The sequence below is a fragment of the Camelina sativa genome, chromosome 20 (genome assembly GCF_030686135.1).
Source record: "Camelina sativa cultivar CO46 ecotype springtype chromosome 20, ASM3068613v1".
Taxonomy (NCBI): Eukaryota; Viridiplantae; Streptophyta; class Magnoliopsida; order Brassicales; family Brassicaceae; genus Camelina; species Camelina sativa.
Window position 1 is genome coordinate 7087100 of NC_141899.1, and position 23832 is coordinate 7110931.

Here is a 23832-nt window from a genome sequence, read left to right on the forward strand (position 1 = left end):
ATATTTGTATTAAATATCAATGATATTATTGACGATTGTTGGACCAATGGCGCTCACGGTTGCAAAATGTGGTCAAGTTTTTTTGTTCTTTTGTGTGTATATACTATGTTTTATGAGTGTAATCCTAAATACAAAAATAATGAAATATACAAAAACATCAGACTCTGGCTGTCGGTGTAATTAATAAGATCTCACCATTCGTTGGGAGATGCTATGTCCTTATAATTAATGTTCCCTTTTGTGTGTATATGCCCATAAAACATCAGACTCTGGCACATATTCTATTGCTATTCTTCCTAGGACTGGCTATCCCTCCCGTCAAATGGTAAGACGCGTAGCCTTAGAAACAAAGGCTGTTTCTTACGTTTTCGAAGGATACAATCTAAACGGCCGGTGAATGTCATGTGCAATTAAAAGAGGTTTTAACACCGAACTGTCTCGCTGGATGAGATTTTTTTTTTTTTTTTTTTTTGGTTAAAACTCGTTGGATGAGATTAAACTAATAAAGAACGCAATGAACATGGTATGTTATGATTGATGTTCATAACTAACTTCTACTCGGGTTCCCTCTCTTTCTCACTTCTTGAACCGTCAATATGGTTTACAAAACCGATCCATTGGTTTATCGAAAAATATGATGGCTCGAAAGAAGCACTCTTATTACACGGCTCTAGCTAGAATTTAAAGCAGAATACGGTATCATTAGAACCAGAAATTCAAACCAAACTCAAATAGGAAATATCATAACAAAAAAGATTTGAAGTGTGAGGTAATGAAGATATGGTGAGACGTGGAATATTAACCATCAATGATAAATTTCTGGTTTTTCTAATCAACAATAAATGATTGATTGGCGGATCAACTAAACGTCAGCCTCGTGGGTCATTTAGCAGCGTACTCTCTTTTATTATAGCCGTTCGACTACTGTATTTACTTCTCAAAAAAACTGAGGGACGAATATTTTAGGTCAAGCTATGACGTGATTTGCTAATTATCTTTTTTTTTTTTCTCACGATATAAACGGAACATTTCTTAATTGATTAAATGCCTTGTAAAGAAAGAAGAAACAACCATATACTTTTTATTCAAACAAAAATCAACAAATTTAATTAATTTATAGAAGCGGCTTAACTACTCAAAGGAACGTAAAGATTTTCGTATTTGTATACTTTGGTAATTTCCAACCTTTTCTTAATTTGCTACAATAAGCCATGTGCATAATAAATACAGGGGAAGTGTTTTGGCGGCTTACTGAGAGAGGACGACGCATGTATCGGTTTTATCGGAAGGTGTAGAAAAGAAGATTAGTATAAAGAATATATATAGGGATTGGTTCGGTGTTTCTGAATCAAATCTCAAGATCTCAGCCAAGACGCAGAAGGAGAGGAAGAAGGAAGAGGAATGGATTCGGCGGAGAAGGGCTTGCTCGTGGTGAGGAGCCATGGAGAAGAAGTAAACAAGAAAGATGGGTTTTGGCGGGAGATGCAGAGGCTTGGTTACATTGCTGGTCCGATGATTGCGATCAACTCGTCTATGTACGTTATTCTTGTGATATCGACAATGATGGTTGGTCATCTCGGTAAGCTTTATCTCTCAAGCACCGCCATTGCCATTTCTTTCTGCAGCGTCACAGGTTTTAGCCTCGTCGTATGTCTCTCTCTCTCTCTCTCTTGATCTGTTTCGTTTGATTAATTTAGTTATATGATTCTGATTTGTGGTTTTTGTGGTGGTAACCATACAGTGTGGATTGGCTATTGCATTGGAGACTTTATGTGGTCAAGCTCATGGAGCTAAACAATTTGAGAAGCTTGGAGTTCATACTTACACAGGGATTGTCTCATTGTTTCTTGTGTGTATCCCTTTGTCTCTTCTTTGGAGTTACATGGGTGATATACTCTCTGCCATTGGACAAGACCCTATGGTTGCTCAAGAAGCTGGAAAGTTTGCAACTTGGCTCATACCTGCGCTCTTTGGTTATGCTACTTTGCAGCCGCTTGTTAGATTTTTCCAAGCGCAGAGTCTGATTTTGCCGTTGATTATGAGTTCAATTTCTTCTGTCTGTGTTCACGTTGTCCTTTGCTGGAGTTTGGTCTTTAAGTTTGGGCTTGGGAGCCTCGGTGCAGCTATTGCTATAGGTGTTTCTTACTGGTTAAACGTGACCGTTCTTGGATTGTACATGAAGTTTTCTTCCAGCTGTAGCAAGAGCCGTGCACCCATCTCCATGAGTTTGTTTGAAGGAATGGGAGAGTTTTTTCGGTTTGGAATCCCATCTGCCTCTATGATGTGGTAATATAAAACTTCTCTTCATGCCTCTTTTGGTTGGTTTGGTTACAGAGTTACTGAAAGTTGAGTCTTGACTTGAGAATCTTTGTCTCTTCTTTTGGTGTTGAACTAGCCTCGAGTGGTGGTCATTCGAGTTTTTAGTCCTGCTTTCAGGAATTCTACCAAATCCGAAGCTAGAAACCTCAGTTCTCTCAGTGTGGTATGTTTTTATTATATCCTAATGACTTTGTTTTGGAATGGATCGTTATCATACATACAACTCAGTTGTTGTTGTGTCCCTTCTTTATCAGTCTATCAACAATCTCCTCCTTGTACCAAATACCAGAGAGTCTAGGCGAAGCAGCAAGGTTCTTTCTTTTCTCAATTTCCCAATTTTGCAAAATAGGACATATCTATCTTTGAACCTAAGACCCTTCTCTCTGCTGTTGTTGGCGTTGCAGTACAAGAGTAGCAAACGAGTTAGGAGCTGGAAACCCGAAACAAGCTCGAATGGCGGTTTATACATCGATGGTTATTACAGGTGTAGAATCAATAATGGTGAGTGCAATAGTTTTAGCAGCAAGAAACGTATTTGGTTACCTATTCAGCTCTGAAATCGAAGTTGTGGATTATGTAAGATCAATGGCTCCGCTGGTTGCTTTATCGGTCATATTTACTGCCCTTCACGGGGTTCTTTCGGGTTAGAGTCTCCTTCTATAATGTTAAAAATTCATTAAGAAACTAGTTTTAAGGATCAACAATGTGTTAATGAAGGGGTTTGGGATTGCAGGTGTGGCTAGAGGATCAGGGAGGCAAGATATAGGGGCTTATGTGAACCTAGCTGCATACTATCTCTGTGGCATACCAACTGCTATACTATTAGCTTTTAGGTTTAAAATGGGAGGAAGAGGACTCTGGATTGGGATCACAGTTGGGTCCTTTGTGCAAGCGGTTTTGCTCGGTCTTATCGTCATCCTCACCAACTGGAAACAACAGGTTAGTAAATTGAAAGTAAAAGTAATGTCCTTTTATACACATGTTGATCTCATGGTTAATGTTGGATAATTCCAACTTGTGATAGAAGTTATCTCTTAAGGGGGAGCTTAAGGAGATAAGGGTCAAGGATACACAAACAAGATTTAGATAAGGAAAAGCTTATTTAGATAAGGCTTTGTGTTATAATCCTATTAGAATTAGGAGTTGTCTAATTCACTATATATATGTAAGGGTCAATAGAGAGGTGTTCTATGTGACTTGAGAGATTTAGTTTTTGAGAAGTTTTCTAAATCAATAAGAAAAGGTGTTCTTTTATTTCAAGTCTTTGATCTTATATTTGGTAGCAGAGCAAGGTTGTGCTTCTGAACTAAAACTGGTGGAGAAGAGTTACGAAAAAGCATGGCGGCTGAAGCAAATCCACCATTACGAACGAAGGATCTTGGAGCACCATCGATCCAATGTCCGTTACTCACACCGACCAACTACATAGTTTGGTCGATGAGGATGAAGATCATACTTCGAGTCAGCGAGGTATGGGATGTTATTGAACCTGGATCCACAGATGAAAAGAAGAACGAATGCGACTGCACTTCTGTTTCAGTCTGTTCCAGAGTCACTTATCTTGCAAATAGGAGAGCAAGATTCAGCCAAATCTCTTGGGGGAGCCATCCGATCACGTCACCAAGGAGCGGAACGTGTTAAGGAGGCAAGACTTCAAACCTTGTTAGCAGAACTAGAACGTTTGAAGATGAGTGAAACAGATTCGGTGGATGACTTTGCAGGCAATATTTCAGGGCTTGCATCGCAATCAGCTTCTTTGGGAGCGACCATTGAAGAACCAAAGTTGGTAAAGAAGTTTCTAACAGGCTTACCTAGAGAAAAATTTATACACATGGTAGCCTCCCTAGAGCAAGTCCTCGACTTAAACACAACACCGTTTGTAGACATAGTTAGGAGGTTAAAGGCTTATGAAGAACGAATTGGCGAAGTAAAGACAGTCGAAGACCAAGGCAAGCTGATGTTTACTAACACCTCTAATAATCGTGGAGGATATGGAGGTTTTAGAGGAGGATCCAGAGGCAGAGGCAGAGGCAACTACGGTAGAGGTAACTCTGGCAGAGGTGGTTTCGGTAGAGGCTGGGGTCGAGGGAGATTCAACAGCCAAAACCAAGGAGGAGAAACCACAGAAGAGAATCAAAAACAACAGAAGAAGGATTTATCCAAAGTAATCTGTTGGAGATGCGACAAACCTGGACACTATGCGACGACTTGCACCAACAAGCCGATACAGAATCATAATCAAGAGTCAAACCTAAATGAGACACAAGAAGCAGATGGACTCTATATGCACGAAGTTGTTTTCCTCAATGAAGACAAGGTGATTCCGGAGAACTACGATATCAACAAAGGCAATGCAAGTATTTGATATCTAGATAATGGAGCAAGTAATCACATGTCAGGAAACAGAGAATTCTTTTGCAGTTTGGATGAAAGGATTAAGGGGAAAGTGAGGTTTGGTGATGGCTCATATGTTGACATTGTTGGGAAGGGAACTATTAACTTTGTTTGCAAAACAGGAGAAATACAAGCACTCAAAGAGATTTATTATATACCTGATCTCAAACACAACATATTGAGTTTAGGACAAGCAACAGAAGAAGGGTGTGAGGTGAACATGAAGAAGGATTTTCTAACACTTCTAGACCCATGTGGACGGCTGCTTGTAAGAGTTATCAGATCACCAAATCGCTTGTACAAGACCCCGATGGAGATTAGTTTGCCGATGTGTCTACAGATCGACAGTGATGAGGCTACACGGCGTTGGCATGCTCGGTTAGGACATGTCAGTTTCAATGTTATGAAGAACATGGTACAGAAGGATATGGTTGAAGGTATGCCAAGCATTATACACGAGCAGGGTATGTGTGAGGTGTTCTTAGCTGGGAAGCAGACAAGAGGATCGTTCCCAGGAAAAGCAAGTTTCCGTGCATCACAGCCTTTGGATCTGGTACATGGAGACTTGTGTGGTCCGATTTCACCTTCAACACCGGCTAACAACCGCTACGTCTTTGTCTTAATTGACGATTTCTCTAGGTATATGTGGACAATGTTGCTTAGGGAAAAAAGTGAAGCATTTGTTCGTTTTAAACGCTTCAAGGAGTTTGTCGAGAAACAGAGTAGTTTAGCCATCAAAACTTTCAGAACCAATAGAGGAGGAGAGTTTACCTCAGGAGAGTTCAATCGTTTCTGTGAGGAGAATGGTGTAGCCAGACACCTAACAGCGCCGTATACGCCTCAACAGAACGGTGTGGTTGAGAGAAGGAACCGCACTTTGATGGAGATGACAAGAAGTTTGATGAAGGGGATGTTGATTCCGAATGATATGTGGGGAGAAGCTGTACGGCACTCGACTTACCTCATTAATCGAGTTCCTACAAAAGCACTAAATGGTCAAACTCCTTATGAATGTTTCATGTCCAAGAAACCAAACATAGAACACTTGAGAGTGCTCGGTTGTGTCGCATACGCAAAGATCAATGGACCACAATTGAAGAAGCTGGATGATAGATCGAGGAGAGTGATTAACCTTGGAACAGAACCAGGTTCTAAGGCCTATAGACTCTATGATCCTATTGCTGAGAGAGTAGTTGTCAGCAGAGACGTGATTTTTGATGAAAGTAAGACTTGGGATTGGTCATCTACGAGAAACAAGTCAGATGATGGAAAACCTGGTATGTTTAGGCTTTTTCAAGAAGGTTTTATAGAAGATGGTGGCGGACATGACAATGGTCAAGAAAACGACCAGCAAAATGCAGACCAACATGCTAATCATGGTAATCAAGAGGAAGAAGAAGATAATGAGGGTGATGCGATTGTCTAGAACCAAGTTCAACCACAAGTTGTAGTAGTACAACCACAAGTTGAAGTAGTACAACCCTTGGTGACCAGGTTTGGTCGTGTGGTAACAAAACCACGCCATCTGAATGATTATGTCTTGTTCGCAGAAGCAGAAAGTTGCAAGTTGTTCTTAACAATTGATGGAGAACCAGAGAATTATCTTGAAGCTGGAAAGATAAAAGAGTGGATTGATGCTATGAAAGCTGAAATAGATTCGATCATAAGGAACAACACATGGGAGCTTGTGGATAAACCAATCGAAGTTAAACCTATAGGAGTTAAGTGGGTCTATAAACTCAAAAGGAAGGCTGATGGTTCGGTGAATAAGTACAAGGCGAGGCTAGTTGCAAAAGGGTATGTGCAACAACAAGGCATAGACTTCGACTAGGTGTTTGCTCCGGTAGCAAGGGTCGAGACTATTAGGCTACTGATAGCACTTGCAGCAACAAGAGGCTGGGAGATTCACCACCTAGATGTGAAGACAGCTTTTCTCAATGGTGAACTAAAGGAATTGGTCTATGTTACTCAACCTGAGGGGTTTGAGAAGAAGGGAGAAGATGATCGAGTATATAAGCTTCACAAAGCTTTATACGGACTGCGTCAAGCCCCTAGAGCTTGGAATTTAAAACTTGATCAAGTTCTTAAGACAATGAACTTCAAGAGATGTGCGAAGGAACCAACGGTGTACCGTAAGAAGGAGGAGAATGAGTTCTTGATTGTAGCCATCTACGTTGATGATCTATTTGTAACAGGGACTTCACTCAAGATCATTAAGCAGTTTAAAGAAGACATGTCAAGGAGGTTTGAGATGTCTGATTTGGGGAAGCTAACATATTACCTTGGCATAGAAGTTTTTCAAGGAAAAGATGGAATAAGAATCAAGCAAGAAGCATACGCTCAAGGGATTCTTATTGATGCAGGAATGGGTTCCTGCAATTCAACTCATGAACCGATGGAGCCGGGACAGAGTTTGTCAAAAGCAGAGAAAGAGAAAGAAATAGATGCTACAAGGTATAGAAGAACCATTGGGTGTTTGAGATGCCTTCTCCACACAAGACCGGATTTGTCCTTTGCTGTTGGTGTCCTTAGCCGTTATATGCAGAGTCCAAGAGTTTCTCACGGACAGGCTATTAAACATGTTCTAAGGTACTTAAGAGGAACAACAAGCTATGGTTTGTTTTTCATGAAAGATGGATCGAGGAAAATTACTGGGTATAGTGACAGCAGTCACAACATTGATATTGATGATGGGAGGAGTACCTCAGGTCACGTGTTTTACTACGGATCGTCACCTATTACTTGGACAACACAGAAACAACCGACTGTGGCACTGTCATCGTGTGAAGCAGAATTCATGGCCGCTACGGAGGCTGCCAAACAAGCTATCTGGTGAAAGAGTTGCTGAGTGAGATACTAAGCTTACAAGGAGAGAAGATCCTGCTTAGAGTTGATAATAAGGCAGCCATAGCTTTAACCAAGAACCCAGTCTTTCACGGGAAAACAAAACACATGCTCGCCAAGTATCATTTCATTCGAGAATGTGTAGAGAATGATCAAATTGAAGTTGATCATGTGCCAGGAGAAGAACAGAAGGCCGACATTCTTACAAAACCTCTAGGACGGATTAAGTTCAAGGAAATGAGGAGTTTACTTGGAGTTGAAGAGATCAAGCTTCCCATAGTTCATGTTGGAATTAAGGGGGAGAATGTTGGATAATTCCAACTTGTGATAGAAGTAATCTCTTAAGGGGGAACTTAAGGAGATAAGGGTCAAGGATACACAAACAAGATTTAGATAAGGAAAAGCTTATTTAGATAAGGCTTTGTGTTATAAGCCTATTAGAATTAGGAGTTGTCTAATTCACTATATATATGTAAGGGTCAATAGAGAGGTGTTCTATGTGACTTGAGAGATTTAGTTTTTGAGAAGTTTTCTAAATCAATAAGAAAAGATGTTCTTTTATTTCAAGTCTTTGATCTTATAGTTAATTCATTAGTAGGTTTGGAAAGTAAAAGCGAGAGTGATGTCCTTTACAGATGTTAAAATAGTAGGTTCCGGAAGTAAAAGTGAAAGTGATGTGTTTTGATATTTGTATGAATTAATGATATTTGTGGGCAGGCGAGAAAGGCTAGAGAAAGAGTTATGGGTGATGAGTTTGAAGAGCAAGATAATGAAGTGATCAGCTAAACTAATCAAAAGTTCAATCACCATCTTCTCCATTAAATGTCGTGTGTGTTTATTTGTGCTGTTGTTTTCAAGTATAGTAATGAGGAATTGAATGTTCACATTAGTTTTGTCCTCTAGCGGTCGAGCCCCTTTACAAAAGATTTATACTCCCTAATCATATACGATTTGCTCCAAGTGTGAATGGATGGGAGCTAAGACCATCATTAGTGGAGTAATCCACCATAGCTACTCTCACATTAATTAATTATATAAATAATCATAAATTAAGTAAAGTAAAGTAACTGTAAGAAACTTAAGCAAAATCACTTTATTACTAGAGAACTCCAAAAAAGGTTACTTAAACATTTAAATAATAATTTTTTTAATTTGTGTTTATTAATTATCAAACTTTAATTATCTAAAATGATAAAACAATTATTTAAAATTTTTATATTACATAAAATAGAAAACAATACTTTACAAACTTTAGAATATTAAACATATTTTACAAAATTCGGAATAGTAAACATATTTTATAAAATTGAAAATATTAAACAGAATTTGGAATAAGATTTATTGTGCGGTTGCACCAAATTTTTGCCAGATATGCTCAATCAAGTCTTTTTGCAAAAGATCATGCATTTCTGTATCATGAACATCATTTCGAATGCCCATCATATTATGTAGATTTGTTGGCGTATCTGTAGAATATGATAAATCGACATGAGAACTTTCGCTTCCTTCTCCGTGATGGAATTCCGTTGGATCGTAGAAATTGTAGTCATGTCGTTTGTTTTCCACTATCATGTTATGCAGGATGATAGATACTCTCATTATTTTCCCTATTTTTCCTTTATCCCAAAAAAGTGCGAGATTCTTCACGATTGCAAATCGAGCTTGCAAGACTCCAAATACACGCTCTACATCTTTACGACATCCTGCTTGCCATTGAGCAAAGAGTTTTGCTTTTCGACCACGTGGAAGTGTAATAGATTGGATGAAAGTTGCCAATTTGGGATAGATATCGTCTGTGAGGTAGTACGCCATTTTGTATTGCCGTCCATTGACAACATATCTAACTCTCGGAGCTTGGCCCTCTAGGATATCATCAAACACCGGGGAGCGGTCCAAGACATTGATATCATTTAACGAACCCGGTGGTCCAAAAAATGCGTGCCAAATCCATAAATCTTGTGATGCCACAGCCTCTAATATGATTGACGGTTTAGCAGATCCACGTGTATATTGTCCTTTCCATGCAGTGGGACAATTCTTCCACTTCCAATGCATGCAATCTATGCTCCCTATCATTCCGTGGAAACTGCGATGTTCTCCAATATTCAGTAATCGTTGGAGGTCTTCCGCTGTAGGTCTTCTGAGATACTCGTCGCCAAACAGATTTATAACTCCCTCAACAAAATGTAGAAGGCATTTGTGGGAGGTTGTTTCAGTGAGTCGTAAATATTCATCCATCGCATTTGCCGAATATTCGTAAGCCATCAAGCGAATAGCTTACGTACATTTTTGAAGTGCAGAAAGACCAAGCCTTCCAGTAGCATCTCGCCTTTGTCTGAAGTATGGGACTCCATTCTCAATAGCGGTAACAATACGAAGGAACAATGGTTTGTTCATTCTAAAGCGACGATGGAACATAGCGTTTGTGTAAGTCGGATTATCACTAAAATAATCATTCCACAACCGAGTGTGGCCTTCTTCGCGGTCTCTCTCAATGTGCACTCTTCGAATTATTGGAGCTAGTGGTACATCTGGGTGAGTGTAGTTGTATTGGATCTCCTCCACTATACTATCAACTTCCTCTTCTACAATATCATCAACTTCTTGATCGGAACTCCAATTAGACATTTTTTGGCAATTTGGGTATAGTAGAAGGCTTATGGGAAGTTTGAGTAGAGAAGGAGTAATGGAGACAGATTTTTTCTAATAGAGAAGGATTTTTCTTTGGTAGAGGAGGAGTTTGAGTAGTGAAGATAGGAGGAAAGTGAAGAGAAAAAACTTGAGAAGAATCGGAACACAATGCAAATTTGGTTGCAAATGGAAAAGAAAAATGTCCAATATATAGACTTAAGACTCGAGACACAAGCAAACAAACTACTTCACGGGTTAAAATAAAACCAAAAGCAATACAACCCTTACAAAAGCAAAGCCGTGACTGTCCTCTTGTGAAACAAATACACATGTGACTGTCCTTGCCAAACAAATACAACCAAAAGCAATACATCCCTTACAAAAGGCAAAAGCCATACTGTCCTAACCGACACGCAAAAGCCATCCTAGCCATACACTCAAAAGACACAAGCAAACAAACTACTTCACGTGACATGTTCAACATCCGTGACATGTTCCACATCAAGCAAACTTCTTCTCTTCACGTGACATGTTCCACAGCTACATTTGTGTTCCCGAAACCTGAAACAAAAGAATACAGGTAGATTTAAGCACAACAAAACTTATTAAACACAAAACATAAAAACATGAGAGACATAGAATAGTGAAAACATGAGAAAGACACACAAGAGTTAAACATAACAAATGAAAATAATTGAAACCTAAATGTTTGTCAACATTTGATCTACAAGTTTGTCTATAAGAGCAACTTCAGCGGGTGTTAGTTCACTCTTGTTAAGCAGGCTGTCTAGCAATCTCATTTTGCCGTGCTTCTCTTTAGCTACTTGTTCTTGATCCTTCATTGCAATGATCTTGTCTAACTTACGGACATAACCATCGTCGACATCAATACTAACAGTCGGTCTCTTCCCTTTGTTCTTAGCAGCTTTAACCCCTGGAGGCCTCTTCTCAGCTCTATCATTGCTCGAAGTAGGAGCCTCAGATGCAAGCTTAGTCCGCTTGTGGCTACATTCTTCTGTGATCCATTTCTGATCGTGCTTCAGCTCCCTCCAGCAATGTACAAGGAGAAATGGCTTCTTCATAAGCCATTGTCAAGACATCATCTTCTGATTCTCCACTCTTCCTTCTTGTACACGCTTGTGCGTAACATCCCACAAACTTGTTGACTTGGTGGTTTATCTTGTTCCACCTAGCCTTACATTGTGATTGCCCTCTTGCGTTTGAACCGGCTGATCCATCATGATGCAAAAACTTGAAATAAGAATAAAAAAACACAACATTAGATACATCATCTCAAACCCTTCCCAAACTTAAATTACACAGTCTCATGTGTAAGAAAAATTTGCAGAAGAATTTGAGAATCACAACAAAAACAATGAATGAATGAAATAGTATATACAAAGGGAAGGTGGGAGTACCTCGTAGTAGAAGAAGGAGTTGGTGCTCGCCCAAGGAGGAGCGTGAAACTGACTCTATCCCTCGCCTTGTTTGGGAACCATGGGAGTGACCTAAGCTGGTTGGTCGACTTGTTGCTCAACCGCTTGCGTGTTCTGATACACGTTCTGCTGCTCGTCACACTGCATGTCATCAACTCTGGACTTACCATGGTCTGATACCAACACAATAACCTCCATAGGCTGATAATCACCTTGATGTTTGATCTGTTGCTCAACCCCGTGCATGTCCTGATGATCACCCTGAGCTTCAACCCTCTGCTCAACCTCAACCTCTTGCTCATCTCGAGCTGCAGAGCGACGCGCTGATCGATGACTAGAAGAGGCTCTATTCCTGGAACCTCGCGAACCTCGTCTCCTTCTCTCCCTAGACTCATGAGATGAGTGTCGTGAAGGAGCGGGTGAAGGCTGACGCTCCCGTGACACATATGAAGATTGATGTGCTGGAGAGGAAATCGGAGAGGGTGCTCTCTGACGAGGTTGCTCGAGGCTCGTGGAGGCGCACTTTGGCATTGGTCTGGTGTCCTTGGGGATAGACCTAGGGATGGCGGTAGTGGATGTCGAGCAGCTGAACTTACACATGAAGTTCTTGATTGTCTTGGTGAAGCTGTTGAGCGCCTTGTCTCTTGCCTTTCCCCATCACTGAAGCTTGTTAAGGCATTCATGATCTGCCCTGACCCTCTTCGCCATTCTTGATTCTGAGTACTCCTCGAAGTGGAAATGCTCTGGGTGGTACTCCTCTGTGTCCTCCTCTATCGGTTCTCCTCCTGCATCCGCGACATCTGTATATTGCTCCTCAACCTCATAATTATACAGGTTATCCGTGGGAGGGATGAACTCAACATGTTCACCCCTCAAGATAGTAGTCAACTCGACGCAAGGGAGGAGTAATCTCGAGGGACCGACCTCAGGATGCACAAATTTGTAAAGCAACCGTCCCTGCCTCAAACCCCGCTCCAGAGTGTGCAACTGCCGCAAGTTGTTCACGTCGATCCAGCATGGTGCTGTGACTCGAATAGTAATGGAACACTAGCAGCCTCAAGAAACCAAGTCACCACGCCGACCATGCACATCACTCGTGGAGAGTGGTTGCTGTTGAGTCTCGAGACCCAAGACTTGTACGACATTATGTAGTTGAGGAGGTAGAGCAAGATGGAAGTGTTGGACATGTCACCTTGCAGCTCGGTGCCATCCATTGCCGTGAATAATAGTCCCTTAAGCGCTAGATCAAACATCTCAAGCTCGCTGTTCGTGATGTATCCTTTAATCTTCTAGGCGTAGAATGCATTGGCCACCGCTTTCTGGAAGTAATGCAACATTGGGCTTCTCAGGTTCGTCGTTTTCGTTTTTTCATGAAGTGAATGTGGGCGTGCTTCCAATCGTCGCCCAGAGTGCTGATATTTTGTTCCTATCGAACTGCGGCGTAGTCCCCATTCCGCTGGGAAATCCAAATATCTCTTCGACGATCCTGAAGGTAAGAGTGTATAACTGGCCGTGAATGCGGAATGTAATGTAGCCTAGACCTCCATCAGACATCATGCCCGGCTCATCCGCATACAAGTGCATCTCCAGAGTAGAGAGGAACTGGATTGTCTCCTCCCTGTATCTATGCTTTGGGGTGTTCATGATTCTCTCCAGATGGCACCGTCTAAATAGATACTGAACATCCTCCGCAATCTCGAGTTGCTCCATCATCTCAGCATGGGGATATCTTGTTCCATTGAACTCCAACTTCTGAAACAGCTCGTAATACTCTTTGGGAGTCAATTTCGTCTCAGATGATTTTCGTCGTACAGATTTCCTGGGCGCTTGCCCTGAGCGCAACTCAGGTTCCTCCTGTTCGTAATCACTGTCCTCCTCTCTGGAGTTAGAAGCTTGTACCGGTCTCTTCCCGAGACTCTTTCTCTTGGTGAGCGGTTTGGCAGGTCTGCTTGACCCTGCTGCTTGTCTGGTACCGTCAACAGCTTATTTGACCATGTTTTTAATTTCTAAGAAATGCTTCGCCATAGATAAGGCCGGAGAACGCTCATCGTTTAAATTTATGGCGAAACGTTTCTTAAAAAAGAAGAACATGGTCGAAGAAACTGTTGATGGTTCCAGACAAGCAGCGGGGTCAAGCAGACCTGCCAAACCTCTCACTAAGAGCAATAGTCGCGGGAAGAGACCGTTACCAGCTTCTAACTCTAAAGAGGAGGACAGTGATTACGAACAGGAGGAACCTGAGTTGCGCTCAGGGCAAGCGCCCAGGAAATCTGTACGACGGAAATCATCTGAGGCAAAATTGACTCCCAAGGAGTATTAGGAGCTGTTTCAGCAGTTGGAGTTCAATGGAACAAGATATCCCCATGCTGAGACTATGGAGCAACTCATGATTGCGGAAGATTTTCAGTATCTATTTAGGCGGTGCCATCTGGAGAAAATCATTAACACCCGAAGCATGGATACAGGAAGGAGACAATCCAGTTCCTCTCTACTCTGAAGATGCACTTGTATGCGGATGAGCCGAGCACGATGTCTGATGGAGGTCTAGGCTACATTACATTCCGCATTCAAGGCCAGTTCTACACTCTTACCTTCAAGACCGTCGAAGAGATATTTGGATTTCCCAGTGGAATGGGGACTACGCTGCAGTTTGATGAGAACGAAATATCAGCACTCTGGGCAACGATTGGAAGCACGCCCACATTCACTTCATCGAAAACAAAGGCGAGGAACCTGAGAAGCCCAATGTTGCGTTACTTCTAGAAGGCGGTAGCCAATGCATTCTACGACAAGGAGATTAAGGGATACATCACGAACGGCGAGCTTGAGATGATTGATCTAGCGCTTAAGGAACTCTAGTTCACGGCAATGGATGGCACTGACCTGCAAGGTGACACGTCCAACACTTCTGTCTCGCTTTACCTCCTCAACTACATAATGTCGTACAAGTCTTGGGTCTCAAGACTCAACATCAACCACTCTCAGGAGTGATGTGCATGGGCAGCGTGGTGACTTGGTTTCTTGAGGCTGCTGGTGTTACATTACTATCTGAGTCACACCCACCACGTTGGATCGAGGTAAACAACTTGCGGCAGTTGCGCACTCTGGAGCGGGGTTTGAGACAGGGATGGTTGCTTTACAAGTTTGTGCATTTTGAGGTCGGTCCCTCGAGATTACTCCTCCCTTGCGTCGAGTTGACTACTATTTTGAGGGGTGAACATGTTGAGTTCATCCCTCTCGCAGATACCCTGTATGATAATGAGGCTGAGGAGCAACATATAGACGTCGCAGATGTAGGAGCAGAGCACATGGAGGAGGACACAGAGGAGTACCGCCTTGAGCAGTTCCACTTTGAGGAGTACTCAGAAGAAAGAATGGCGAAGGGGGTCAGGGCAGCTCATGAACGCCTCAACAAGCTTCAGCGATGGGGAAAGGCAAGAGATAAGGTGCTCAGCAGCTTCACCAAGACTATCACGAACTTCATGCGTAAGTTCAGCTGTTCGACATCCACTACCGCCATCCCTAGGTCTATCCCCGAGGACACCAGACCAATGCCAGAGTGCGCCTCCACGAGCCTCGAGCAACCTCGTTAGAGAGCACCCTCTCCGATTTCCTCTCCAGCACATCAATCTTCATATGTGTCACGGGAGCGTCAGCCTTCACCCGCTCCTTCATGACACTCATCTCATGAGTCTAGGGAGAGAAGGAGACGAGGTTCGCGAGGTTCCAGGAATAGAGCCTCTTCTAGTCATCGATCAGCACGTCGCTCTGCAGCTCGAGATGAGCAAGAGGTTGAGGTTGAGCAGAGGGTTGAAGCTCAGGGTGATCATCAGGGCATGCACGGGGTTGAGCAACAGATCGGACATTAAGGTGATTATCAGCCTATGGAGGTTATTGTGTTGGTATCAGACCATGGTGAGTCCAGAGTTGATGACATGCAGTGTGACGAGCAGCAGAACGTGTATCAGAACACGCAAGCGGTTGAGCAACAAGTCGACCAACCAGCTTAGGTCACTCCCATGGTTCCCGAACAAGGCGAGGGATAGAGTCAGTTTCACGCTCCTCCTTGGGCGAGCAGCCTATCACCGACTTCTTCTTCTACTACTGAGGTACCCACCTTCGCTTTGTATATACCATTTCATTCATGCATTGTTTTTGTTGTGATTCTCAAATCCTTCTGCAATTTTTTTTACACAGGAGACTGTGTAATTTAAGTTTGGGGGAGAGTTTGAGATGATGTATATGATGTTGTGTTTTGTGATTCTTATTTCAACTTTTTGCATCATGTTTGAGTTTGCATCCATCTATTTGCATAGAAAAACCAAAAAAAATTGAAAAAATCGAAAATTTCCATGAAAACAGAGTGTTCATGTAGTTTGCACTTGCATATTATGATTAAGTCTAGTGTTATTCATATAGGGTTGTTTCATTTAGCATAGGGGTTGATGATGATTGTAACCTTGTTAGCATGATGGATTCAATAGGATAGGATCAAAGCCCTTGTTATTAGTTCTTTGATGCTTGTTGATTGAACTTGAAATGTAAGACTGAACCAGGTTTTGAATTCTTGAAATTGCATTCTACTCTTGATTGAAACATGTTTTGAATTGACGTCATTTGCTATCTATCTAAACCTAATACTGACTTGCAATTATCTTGTTATGCATTGAAGTTGAACTCATGGATACCATATACATACTTGGATTGTCTTTCACATTTTTACCACCCTTGTCAATCCAAGTAGCTGATTCCTATCTTTGGAACAGTTCCCCGCATCTTTAACCAACCGTTCTTTCAAGCTAATTATATTCTTGAGTGTCAGGCCTTTTTTGAGTTGAGCTTGCTAGAAAGTGTTAGGTTTTAACCGATAAGAGTAGGATCCTGTGTATTCTAGTTCGCTTTATCCATACTAGCAGAACTAGGTGAGAACTCGATTTTGGGTATTGGGATGAAATTGTGCAAAAAAGTGAAGAGTAAAAGAGAACGCAAAAGGGTAAAGAGTCTTTAGGAGGGATGTGTTTTCAAAGTTTAAAAGTCTAGTAAAGGATTTGGGTTTGAGCAAAGTAAAAAGAGTTATTGGTTCTGAGCAATAAAATAAAAAGATTAGACAAAGAAAAAAAAGTAAAAACACTTAAGATATCTAGAGTCCTTAGAAGAAAAGAAAAAGTGATAATAAAGATTTTCCAATCCGCTAGAATGATAAGAAGTGAACTCCTCCTAAGACTAAATGCAAAGAGTAAGAGAATGGGTTTGAGATGATGTTTCTGATGAAGGGTAGAGATAGGACCAACTTCTGGGTTAGAATGCTAGGGCTGAGTTTCCTTGGGGACCTTTGGGTAGACAGGGCGTTGCTCTTGTATGTATCAGTTGGTTTCAACCTTTAGCCTTCTCTTAAGCTCAACTCCTTTTCATGAGAGAACCTTGTTCTGTATTGATAAAACAACTTGAGAAGGAGACCATCTTTGTCTCTAACCTTTTACCCTAGCCAAATGAGTTTGATGACATTGCATAGCTTGATTCATGGTTCTTTGTTAATGAATGTTAAAGGGAATGATTGATAGGAATGCATGTGTAGATTAAAGATTGGAATCGTTTCAGGTTGTGACGAACTTGTCTAAAGTTTTTAAATAAAGTTCCCTCACCATGCATCATAGATTAAAAACAAGGACCTTGATTCTAACTATTTTATTCAGCAAGTTTTAGGTTATGAGACCCCATTTTCAAACCTCTCTTCCATACTTTGTTCTTGTTATTAGCTTGAGGGAAAGCAAAGAATAAGTTTGGGGGAGTTGATATGTATATATTTTAACTCTCTTTCATCATGCATTTGTTATTCATTTTTTTCTCTTAACTCATTGTTTTGCGTTGTTTTCAGTATCTTTTGCATAATATGCACATCTAGGTAGTCTTTGCATTGGTCTTGCATACATCTTGCATATTAGAGTTATTTCAGGTATCTAGGAAACGTCAGAAACGCACCAGTCGAGCCACCAGTCGAGCCAGCCTCTCCGCGCATCATTCCTGCCACCTGGGTCAAGCCACGTTAAGATTGCATTCCACTCGACGCGCACTGACTCGATCGCACATGTCAAGAAGGAAGACGCTCCGTCTCACACGCTTCAGGAGATTCTCAAACCGACTCTTTACCTTGTTGTTTTATGTTTTAGGGCTTTCCATGTTGGACTATATATACATTTTGGTTAAGTCTTTGCCCAAGAGATCTCTTATCTCGTTTTTGTTCTTTTCCTTAAGGTTTACTAGCCACTTAAAATGTTTTGAGACTTTGTAATCCGATATTGTTGAGTTTATTCAGTTTTTGCATTTGATTTCTTCTACAAAGTTGTTCATCCCATTTTTAGCTTTCTAATGATGTTTTATTCAATGTTTTCTGATTTTGTATCATTGATGATGATTTCTAGATCCGAGTAGTGTTAGAGTTCTTGAGGATCGGATAGATTAGGTGGGGGATCTTAATGTGTAGGGTGTTTAAGCTTAGATTCGTATGATTCCCTTCTTGACTAGAGTTATAAATACTAGTTTCTCTCTGATCAATTGGAACTAGGTCTTAGATATTTTCACACCCAAAAGGTGTTTGATGAAATGTCTGACCAACTACTGCGAGAGACTTACATTCCTAGCCTAAGAGATTAGTTGTCTAGGATGTTTGTTGACGTGAATGAACTTGTTTGTCATGCCTGCTTAACCATGTTTCTCTAGCGAGAGCTAGGTTTGGAAGTGTTTGAGTCTGAGTGCCTCTGCCAAGAGATTGGATTAGCTAAGTCGTGATGTTCATTGTCTAGGGATAGTTTGCTTGTGGCATGTTAAACACTTTGTAGACTAAGAGACTCCGCCGACATCAATTACTCCCATCCTTAAGACTTCAATATTTTTGATTGATATTGCATTCCTGAGACCGTTTCTGTTCTTGCTATTTAGTTCATGCCTAGAATTGTTTTAGTTTCACTTATTCATATTCGCTTCTAGTCATGCATTTTCGTTTCTAGTTTTGTAGTTCATTTCCGTTTTGCATTTTGATCATTCTAGGATTGTTAGAAAAACACTCTTTTTGAATTGGCTTGACTTGTGATTACTTGATTGCATCTTGAGTGATAGCATCATCCCAACTGGATTGGCACCTTAAGTATTACAACTTCATAAGGTTAATTGAACCTGGTAGGACATACAAAAATCCTAGTATCATTAGTGTAGGCAATGTGACAAATAGGACATGGGCATTAGCAATGTAGTTTCAAAGAAGAGCTCTTGAAATGGATCGCATGTGAAATGGATTTTGGCATTTCGCTCACTAATCACAGCTCATCTATCCTCCGAAGCATCATAAACGAAAGAATTGCAAGAGCACCGAGATAACTGTTGATGTATGAAATCGACAATATAAATTATATGAATCAAGTAGGATGAATCGGATCTGGTCCTTTTATTTAACGTAAGAATCTCACTGAAGGGTTTTACAGAAAATGACAATTATGGAGCTAAAATGCTCAATACGAAAATAACAGCCTTTTCTCTCTCTAATTGCCTAGAATTTCGGATCCCTAGACGTGACCATGACATCAGGTATTAATAGTGGGACCTTGACCTAGGGTTTCTTATGTCTCTTGACAAAATGACGATTTTGCCCCTGCGGCCTGTTGGGCCGAATCCAAGACTTCTGGCCCAAATCTTCCTGAAATCTTCTGCTTGGGCTTCTGTAAATGTTGGGGGCAAAGCCCATGTTGCTGGTGTAGCTATTGGTGACGGAATTCCGAGACGTCGCAGAGACCGTACAGGGAACAAGGAACGCATCTCCCGTGACGCCGGGAGTACCTTATGCGATGAGGGTTCCGTCGTCCGCATCCTTGATCTCTTCCGAGTGCCAAGTGGTCTGAAGTTCGTGTTACCGAGTGCGGACACGCGCCCATGGGACTGCCCAGAAGGTCATCTTTGCGTTTACGAAGATTATTTTACCGATGGTGGCCTGTGGTTTCCTATTCCGGAATTTCTGACGAGCTTTTGTGCACGTCGGAAGATTGCGTTTTTGCAGTTGTCGCCGTACGTAATGCAGTGGGGCTTGCGATAATTGGTACTCATATGAAGATCGAGATGAGCACGGACTTCTTCGAGTTGCTGACTCGATTTATTCGTGATAGATCGGGGCTATGCGTTGCTTGTTGTGCGGCCGGTCTCACGATCATGAATGGGTAGAAGAGTCATATCAACGATTGGCGGAGGCGGTTTTTCTTCATGGAGATAAACGACACATCGGTCGAAGATCCCGGCATGACCTGTCCTTCTTCTTGGAACTTCACCCCCGGTAGCCGTTGCTGGGTTGGGTTCCTATCGTTTTGGTGTTCCTAACTTTGTTTTCTGACTGTACGTTTTATTTTTGCAGGAAAACCGCCATCTTCAGCTGCACGCGATTTGAGCACTGTTGACAATGGTGTTCCTTTTCTTTGGTGTAAGGCTTTGCGGTGGCCGAGAGTTCTTTCTCATCTCAAGACTTGTGAGTTTCGTTGGTCTATCCTTATTTTCGGGATTTATGTGTTTTCGTGACTAAGGCATCTATTTATCCTACAGGTTCGCGGACTGGATTGCAAATGGGAGACTGTCTGATGCCATGTTACGCTGACCTGTTCGATGCTAAGGAGGTGCCAGCTGTTGCTACCGAGGTTGTTGCGCCAAACACCAAGACCGGCTTGGAGGTCGTTGCTGTGGAGCTCGAGGATGGCGAGGTACCAACTCCCGTGGGTGAGACTGACCGCAGATCCCGTTATGCCGAGGTTGCTGCTGCTCGTGCCGCGAAGAAGCCTTCCTCGGGGTCTCGTAGGAATGTTTCAGCAGCTGGTGGCGATCACTCCCGGAAGAGATCATTACGTTCGAGTCCTCGGAGTGATGCTGGAGGTAGTTCTAGGCGTCCCCATTACTGGGAAGATGGGCCCAGGGAATTCGATCCGCAGACGGAGGATGGTCATGTGGAGATTGATCACTCCTTCTCATTTCGCTATGATGTGAAGGATCAAGCGTTCATTGGGAATCCGCGAGCTTGCGCGGACCTTGCCGGAAGGATTGATGGTGACTCCGTTCCGCTTCGTGCCTCTAGCGATCTGACTTGTCAAGATTCGTACGAACAAGCTATTCGTCGATAGTTTCAGGTTAGTATTTGATCCTTCTGCTCACCCCGATTTGGACTTTACTTAGTCGTAATCTGATTATTCTGTTTGATTCCTTAGGCGATGAGCTTGGTCAACCGTCTCGCTGGCGATTGTGAAGATAAGGTGCGCGCTGCTAGGAAGGAGGCCTCGCTTCCTCAGGATGCGTTTGCTCAGGCTGAGAGGTCAAGCAAAGACAACGCAGCGATGGTCAAGGAGCTCACGGCTTCGCTCAAGCAATCCCAGCGCAGGCTCACCTCCGAGTCGGAGCGACTCAGGAAAGCGAGGGACGAGCGCGGAGAGGAGGAGCGCGCCAAGGCTGCTGTCGTGATCAAGGCACATGAGGAGCGTATTGATTGTTTTAGGAGGCATGTGGTCGCAACACGCAAGAAACAGCCCCATTTACTCACTCTTAGCCAAGTGACCGGAAATAGGCAATGTTTGACGAAGTTGATCAGTAGGGGTATTGCTACTCCGGAAGATAGGATGGCGCGTCTTGCTGCTGGCGAGAAGGAGTTCACGGCGAAATCGAACGGGGTTGTGGTGCCACCGCTTCATGATGATGATCTCGAGCCGTTCCCGGAAGCTGCTGGTGGAGGTGCTGATGATGTCGCAAACGAGTGATGTCCTAGTATTATTGCTTGTTGTTATTGCTTTGGCTTTTTTTTTGTTATTTGGTACTTAGTCGTTGATTGCTTCTGTACTTTTTCTTCGGATATTTGGAAACTCGTTTGCTTTTGCTTTATTAACTTGGTTATTTGCTTTATTGCACGAATGTTGATTATTGCCAAATTTTGTTCTCTCCATAGTGATGAAGTTGCTTTCGTTTTATCTTTTATCGTTTTGGGGCATATGTTGCGGTGAAGGACGTCTCCTGGCTTATCCTGGATATGTTATTCCCCATAACGGCGAGAGTAGACAAGACAGACTTGTCGTACTAGTTAGGTGCGTTCAGTCGCGACCGGCTTACACTGTGGATGCTGCAGGAATCGCAAGAGTGTGCGAGTCGGGGTCTTCGGCTTATTCACTCTGCGCCCTGCTAGCTTTGGGAGTCTAGGCTCGGCTTATAAGTCCTTACCAATGTAAGGACGTGGGTTATTTCACCACGGCACCCGTGCGGAGCGCTTGCGAGTATGGACTCGGCTTTTCTTCTTTACTGAAGTAAAGTATGGATTATTTCACCATTACATTCATGCGGAACGTAGAACTGTGCACCTGGCCAGGGCGTCAGCGTGGAAACGGAAGATTTGCTCGAAAACTTTATTTTTTTATTGAAGTTATAGTTGCACTTCGTGAAAGGCTGCCTACGTACCCTCGAGAGGGATCAAACCATTCGTAGTTCGTATTACAAAGAAATGCTCGGAGACGAGCTGTTTTTTTTTTTTTTTTTTTTTTTTGTACGTCGTGGTCAAGCTAATGGTAGTAGCGGTTAAGGTTGGCGGAGTTCCAGGAACGCGGGACTGGCGTGCCGTTCATTTCGAGAAGCTGATAGACTATTGGCTTGACAATCTTCGAGACTAAGTAGGGACCTTCCCAATGTGCGCCAAGCTTTCCAGCGTTCTTCTCGGCAGTGTTTTCGTAGACTTTGCGGAGGACAAGATCTCCCTTGGCAAAGTAACGAGACTTGATTTTTTTGTTGTAAAATTTGGCCGCTGCTTGCTGGTAGTTCTGGATGCGCAATAGTGCCTGGTCGCGTTCTTCTTCGAGGAAAAGTAGTCTATCGCACAGCATCTTGTTGTTCAGTTCCGGATCGTGGACTAGCATAGAGCGTCGAAGCGTCGGGATTCTGACTTCTGCTGGTGCGAGAGCCTCCATGCCGTATGCGAGCGAAAATGGTGTTCGTCCTATGGATGTCCGCGGCGAGGTTCGGTGAGACCATAGAACGCCGTCGAGCTCATCTGCCCAGAGTCCCTTCTTTTCGTCGAGCCGTTTTTTGATTCCAGCGAGAATTTTCTTGTTGGTTGCTTCTGCTTGTTCGTTGTCCTGCGGATATCGTGGAGTTGACTTGCTAAGGCGTATCCGCCAGCCGGCGCAGAATCCCTCAAACTGGAGTGAGATGAATTGTCGCCTGTTATCGCATACAATTTCGTATGGGAGTCCATGCCTGCATATTATATTTTTCTAGACAAAATTCTGAACTTCGTTGGCTTTGAGAAAGGCGTATGACTCTACTTCAACCCACTTGGTGAAATAGTCCGTCATGATTAGGAGGTACTTCTTTTGGCGAGATGGTGTTAGCGGACCGACAATATCCATCGCCCATTGCATGAATGGATAGGGTGGTGACGTTGTGCGCAGGAGTTCAGTCGGTGAATGAATGAACGGTGCATGACGCTAACATTTTTCGCACTTGCTTGCGAATGCAGTACAATCGGCAACCATGGTCGGCCAGAAATGGCCATTGTGATGAATTCAAAGTGCCAATGCTCGCCCCCCCGAGTGGTTACCTCCAGCGCCTTCGTGGACCTTTCGCATTATGTCGTTGACGTCCTTTGTATTAACGCAAATGAGAAGAGCGCCATTTGCCTCCCAACGAAACAAGCTTCCATCCAACATAGTATAGTGCGCGCTCTTCACGCGAAGACGTCTTGCTTCCCACTTATCTTTTGGCATAATTCCGTCTGCGATGAATGCTATAATCTCAGTTTGCCAATCGTCTCGCGAGGGGGCATCAGGTGCTAGTACGGGCGTAGCTGGAACGGCTGTAGTGCTTGAATTGGCAGCTGTTGGGGCTGGAATGGGCGTGGTGGAAGTGCTCGCGTTTGTGGCCTGTTGAGGCTGATCTCGTGACTGCTAAGACGATTGCTGAGCTAGCGCTCGGGTTTGCTGATGCTTCTGTTGAAAAGGCGACTTCAAGGAGTTCAACGTCAATACTTGGTTGGTCAATGCTTTCCACCGGAATTACTTGGCGGAGGTCTGGGTCCGATGTAGAGGCTAGTGTTGCAAGTGCGTCTGCTGGAGAATTGTTGCTGCGTGGAATCTTGACGAGCTCAAAGAACTCGAACTGTTGTGAGAGGTCGCGGACAACTTTCAGATAAGCATCCATGCGTGCGTGTCTT

The 23832-nt window shown here is 42.8% G+C and overlaps 4 protein-coding genes across 6 annotated transcripts; 2 read left to right on the forward strand and 2 right to left on the reverse strand.

Moving 5' to 3' along the window:
* Positions 1–935: 935 nt before the first annotated feature.
* LOC147918543 (protein DETOXIFICATION 14-like) lies at positions 936–8517 on the forward strand. Of its 3 annotated transcripts, none has more exons than XM_087504559.1 (7): positions 936–1647; positions 1742–2286; positions 2396–2482; positions 2574–2630; positions 2724–2962; positions 3053–3258; positions 3606–8517. In XM_087504559.1, exons 1-7 carry the CDS (start codon positions 1402–1404, stop codon positions 3627–3629), a joined length of 1404 nt encoding a protein of 467 aa, XP_087360685.1. In that variant the 5' UTR covers positions 936–1401; the 3' UTR covers positions 3630–8517. The 3 variants fall into 3 exon arrangements, with proteins under 3 accessions (XP_087360685.1, XP_087360683.1, XP_087360684.1); XM_087504557.1 differs by having other exon boundaries at positions 8275–8517; XM_087504558.1 differs by having other exon boundaries at positions 3603–8124.
* A 215-nt stretch (positions 8518–8732) lies between these two features.
* On the reverse strand, positions 8733–10590 carry LOC147918544 (uncharacterized). Its single transcript, XM_087504560.1, has one exon. The coding sequence runs from the start codon at positions 9820–9822 to the stop codon at positions 8896–8898; it is 927 nt and encodes a 308-aa protein (XP_087360686.1). The 5' UTR covers positions 9823–10590; the 3' UTR covers positions 8733–8895.
* A 62-nt stretch (positions 10591–10652) lies between these two features.
* Positions 10653–11270, reverse strand: LOC147918545 (uncharacterized). Its single transcript, XM_087503571.1, has 2 exons — positions 10906–11270; positions 10653–10749 (listed from the first exon to the last, which is right to left on the reverse strand). The coding sequence occupies exons 1-2, from the start codon at positions 11268–11270 to the stop codon at positions 10653–10655; spliced, it is 462 nt and encodes a 153-aa protein (XP_087359697.1).
* A 7981-nt stretch (positions 11271–19251) lies between these two features.
* On the forward strand, positions 19252–20770 carry LOC147918546 (uncharacterized). The gene is made up of 4 exons (XM_087503572.1): positions 19252–19561; positions 19669–19806; positions 20017–20082; positions 20202–20770. Exons 1-4 carry the CDS (start codon positions 19252–19254, stop codon positions 20768–20770), a joined length of 1083 nt encoding a protein of 360 aa, XP_087359698.1.
* Positions 20771–23832: the final 3062 nt, after the last annotated feature.

Excerpts from the sequence above, each read along its gene's own strand:
- LOC147918543 (XM_087504557.1), top strand. The coding sequence starts at position 1,402 with ATGGATTCGGCGGAGAAGGGCTTGCTCGTGGTGAGGAGCCATGGAGAA. Across the intron at positions 2,287-2,395 it reads CCATCTGCCTCTATGATGTG|CCTCGAGTGGTGGTCATTCG; the intron begins GTAATATAAAAC and ends GTGTTGAACTAG. Across the intron at positions 3,259-8,274 it reads TCACCAACTGGAAACAACAG|GCGAGAAAGGCTAGAGAAAG; the intron begins GTTAGTAAATTG and ends ATTTGTGGGCAG.
- LOC147918544 (XM_087504560.1), bottom strand. The coding sequence starts at position 9,822 with ATGGCTTACGAATATTCGGCAAATGCGATGGATGAATATTTACGACTC.
- LOC147918545 (XM_087503571.1), bottom strand. The coding sequence starts at position 11,270 with ATGAAGAAGCCATTTCTCCTTGTACATTGCTGGAGGGAGCTGAAGCAC. Across the intron at positions 10,750-10,905 it reads GACAAACTTGTAGATCAAAT|GTTTCGGGAACACAAATGTA; the intron begins GTTGACAAACAT and ends CTTTTGTTTCAG.
- LOC147918546 (XM_087503572.1), top strand. The coding sequence starts at position 19,252 with ATGACGATTTTGCCCCTGCGGCCTGTTGGGCCGAATCCAAGACTTCTG. Across the intron at positions 19,562-19,668 it reads CCCATGGGACTGCCCAGAAG|TTGTCGCCGTACGTAATGCA; the intron begins GTCATCTTTGCG and ends GCGTTTTTGCAG. Across the intron at positions 20,083-20,201 it reads TGGTGTTCCTTTTCTTTGGT|GTTCGCGGACTGGATTGCAA; the intron begins GTAAGGCTTTGC and ends TTTATCCTACAG.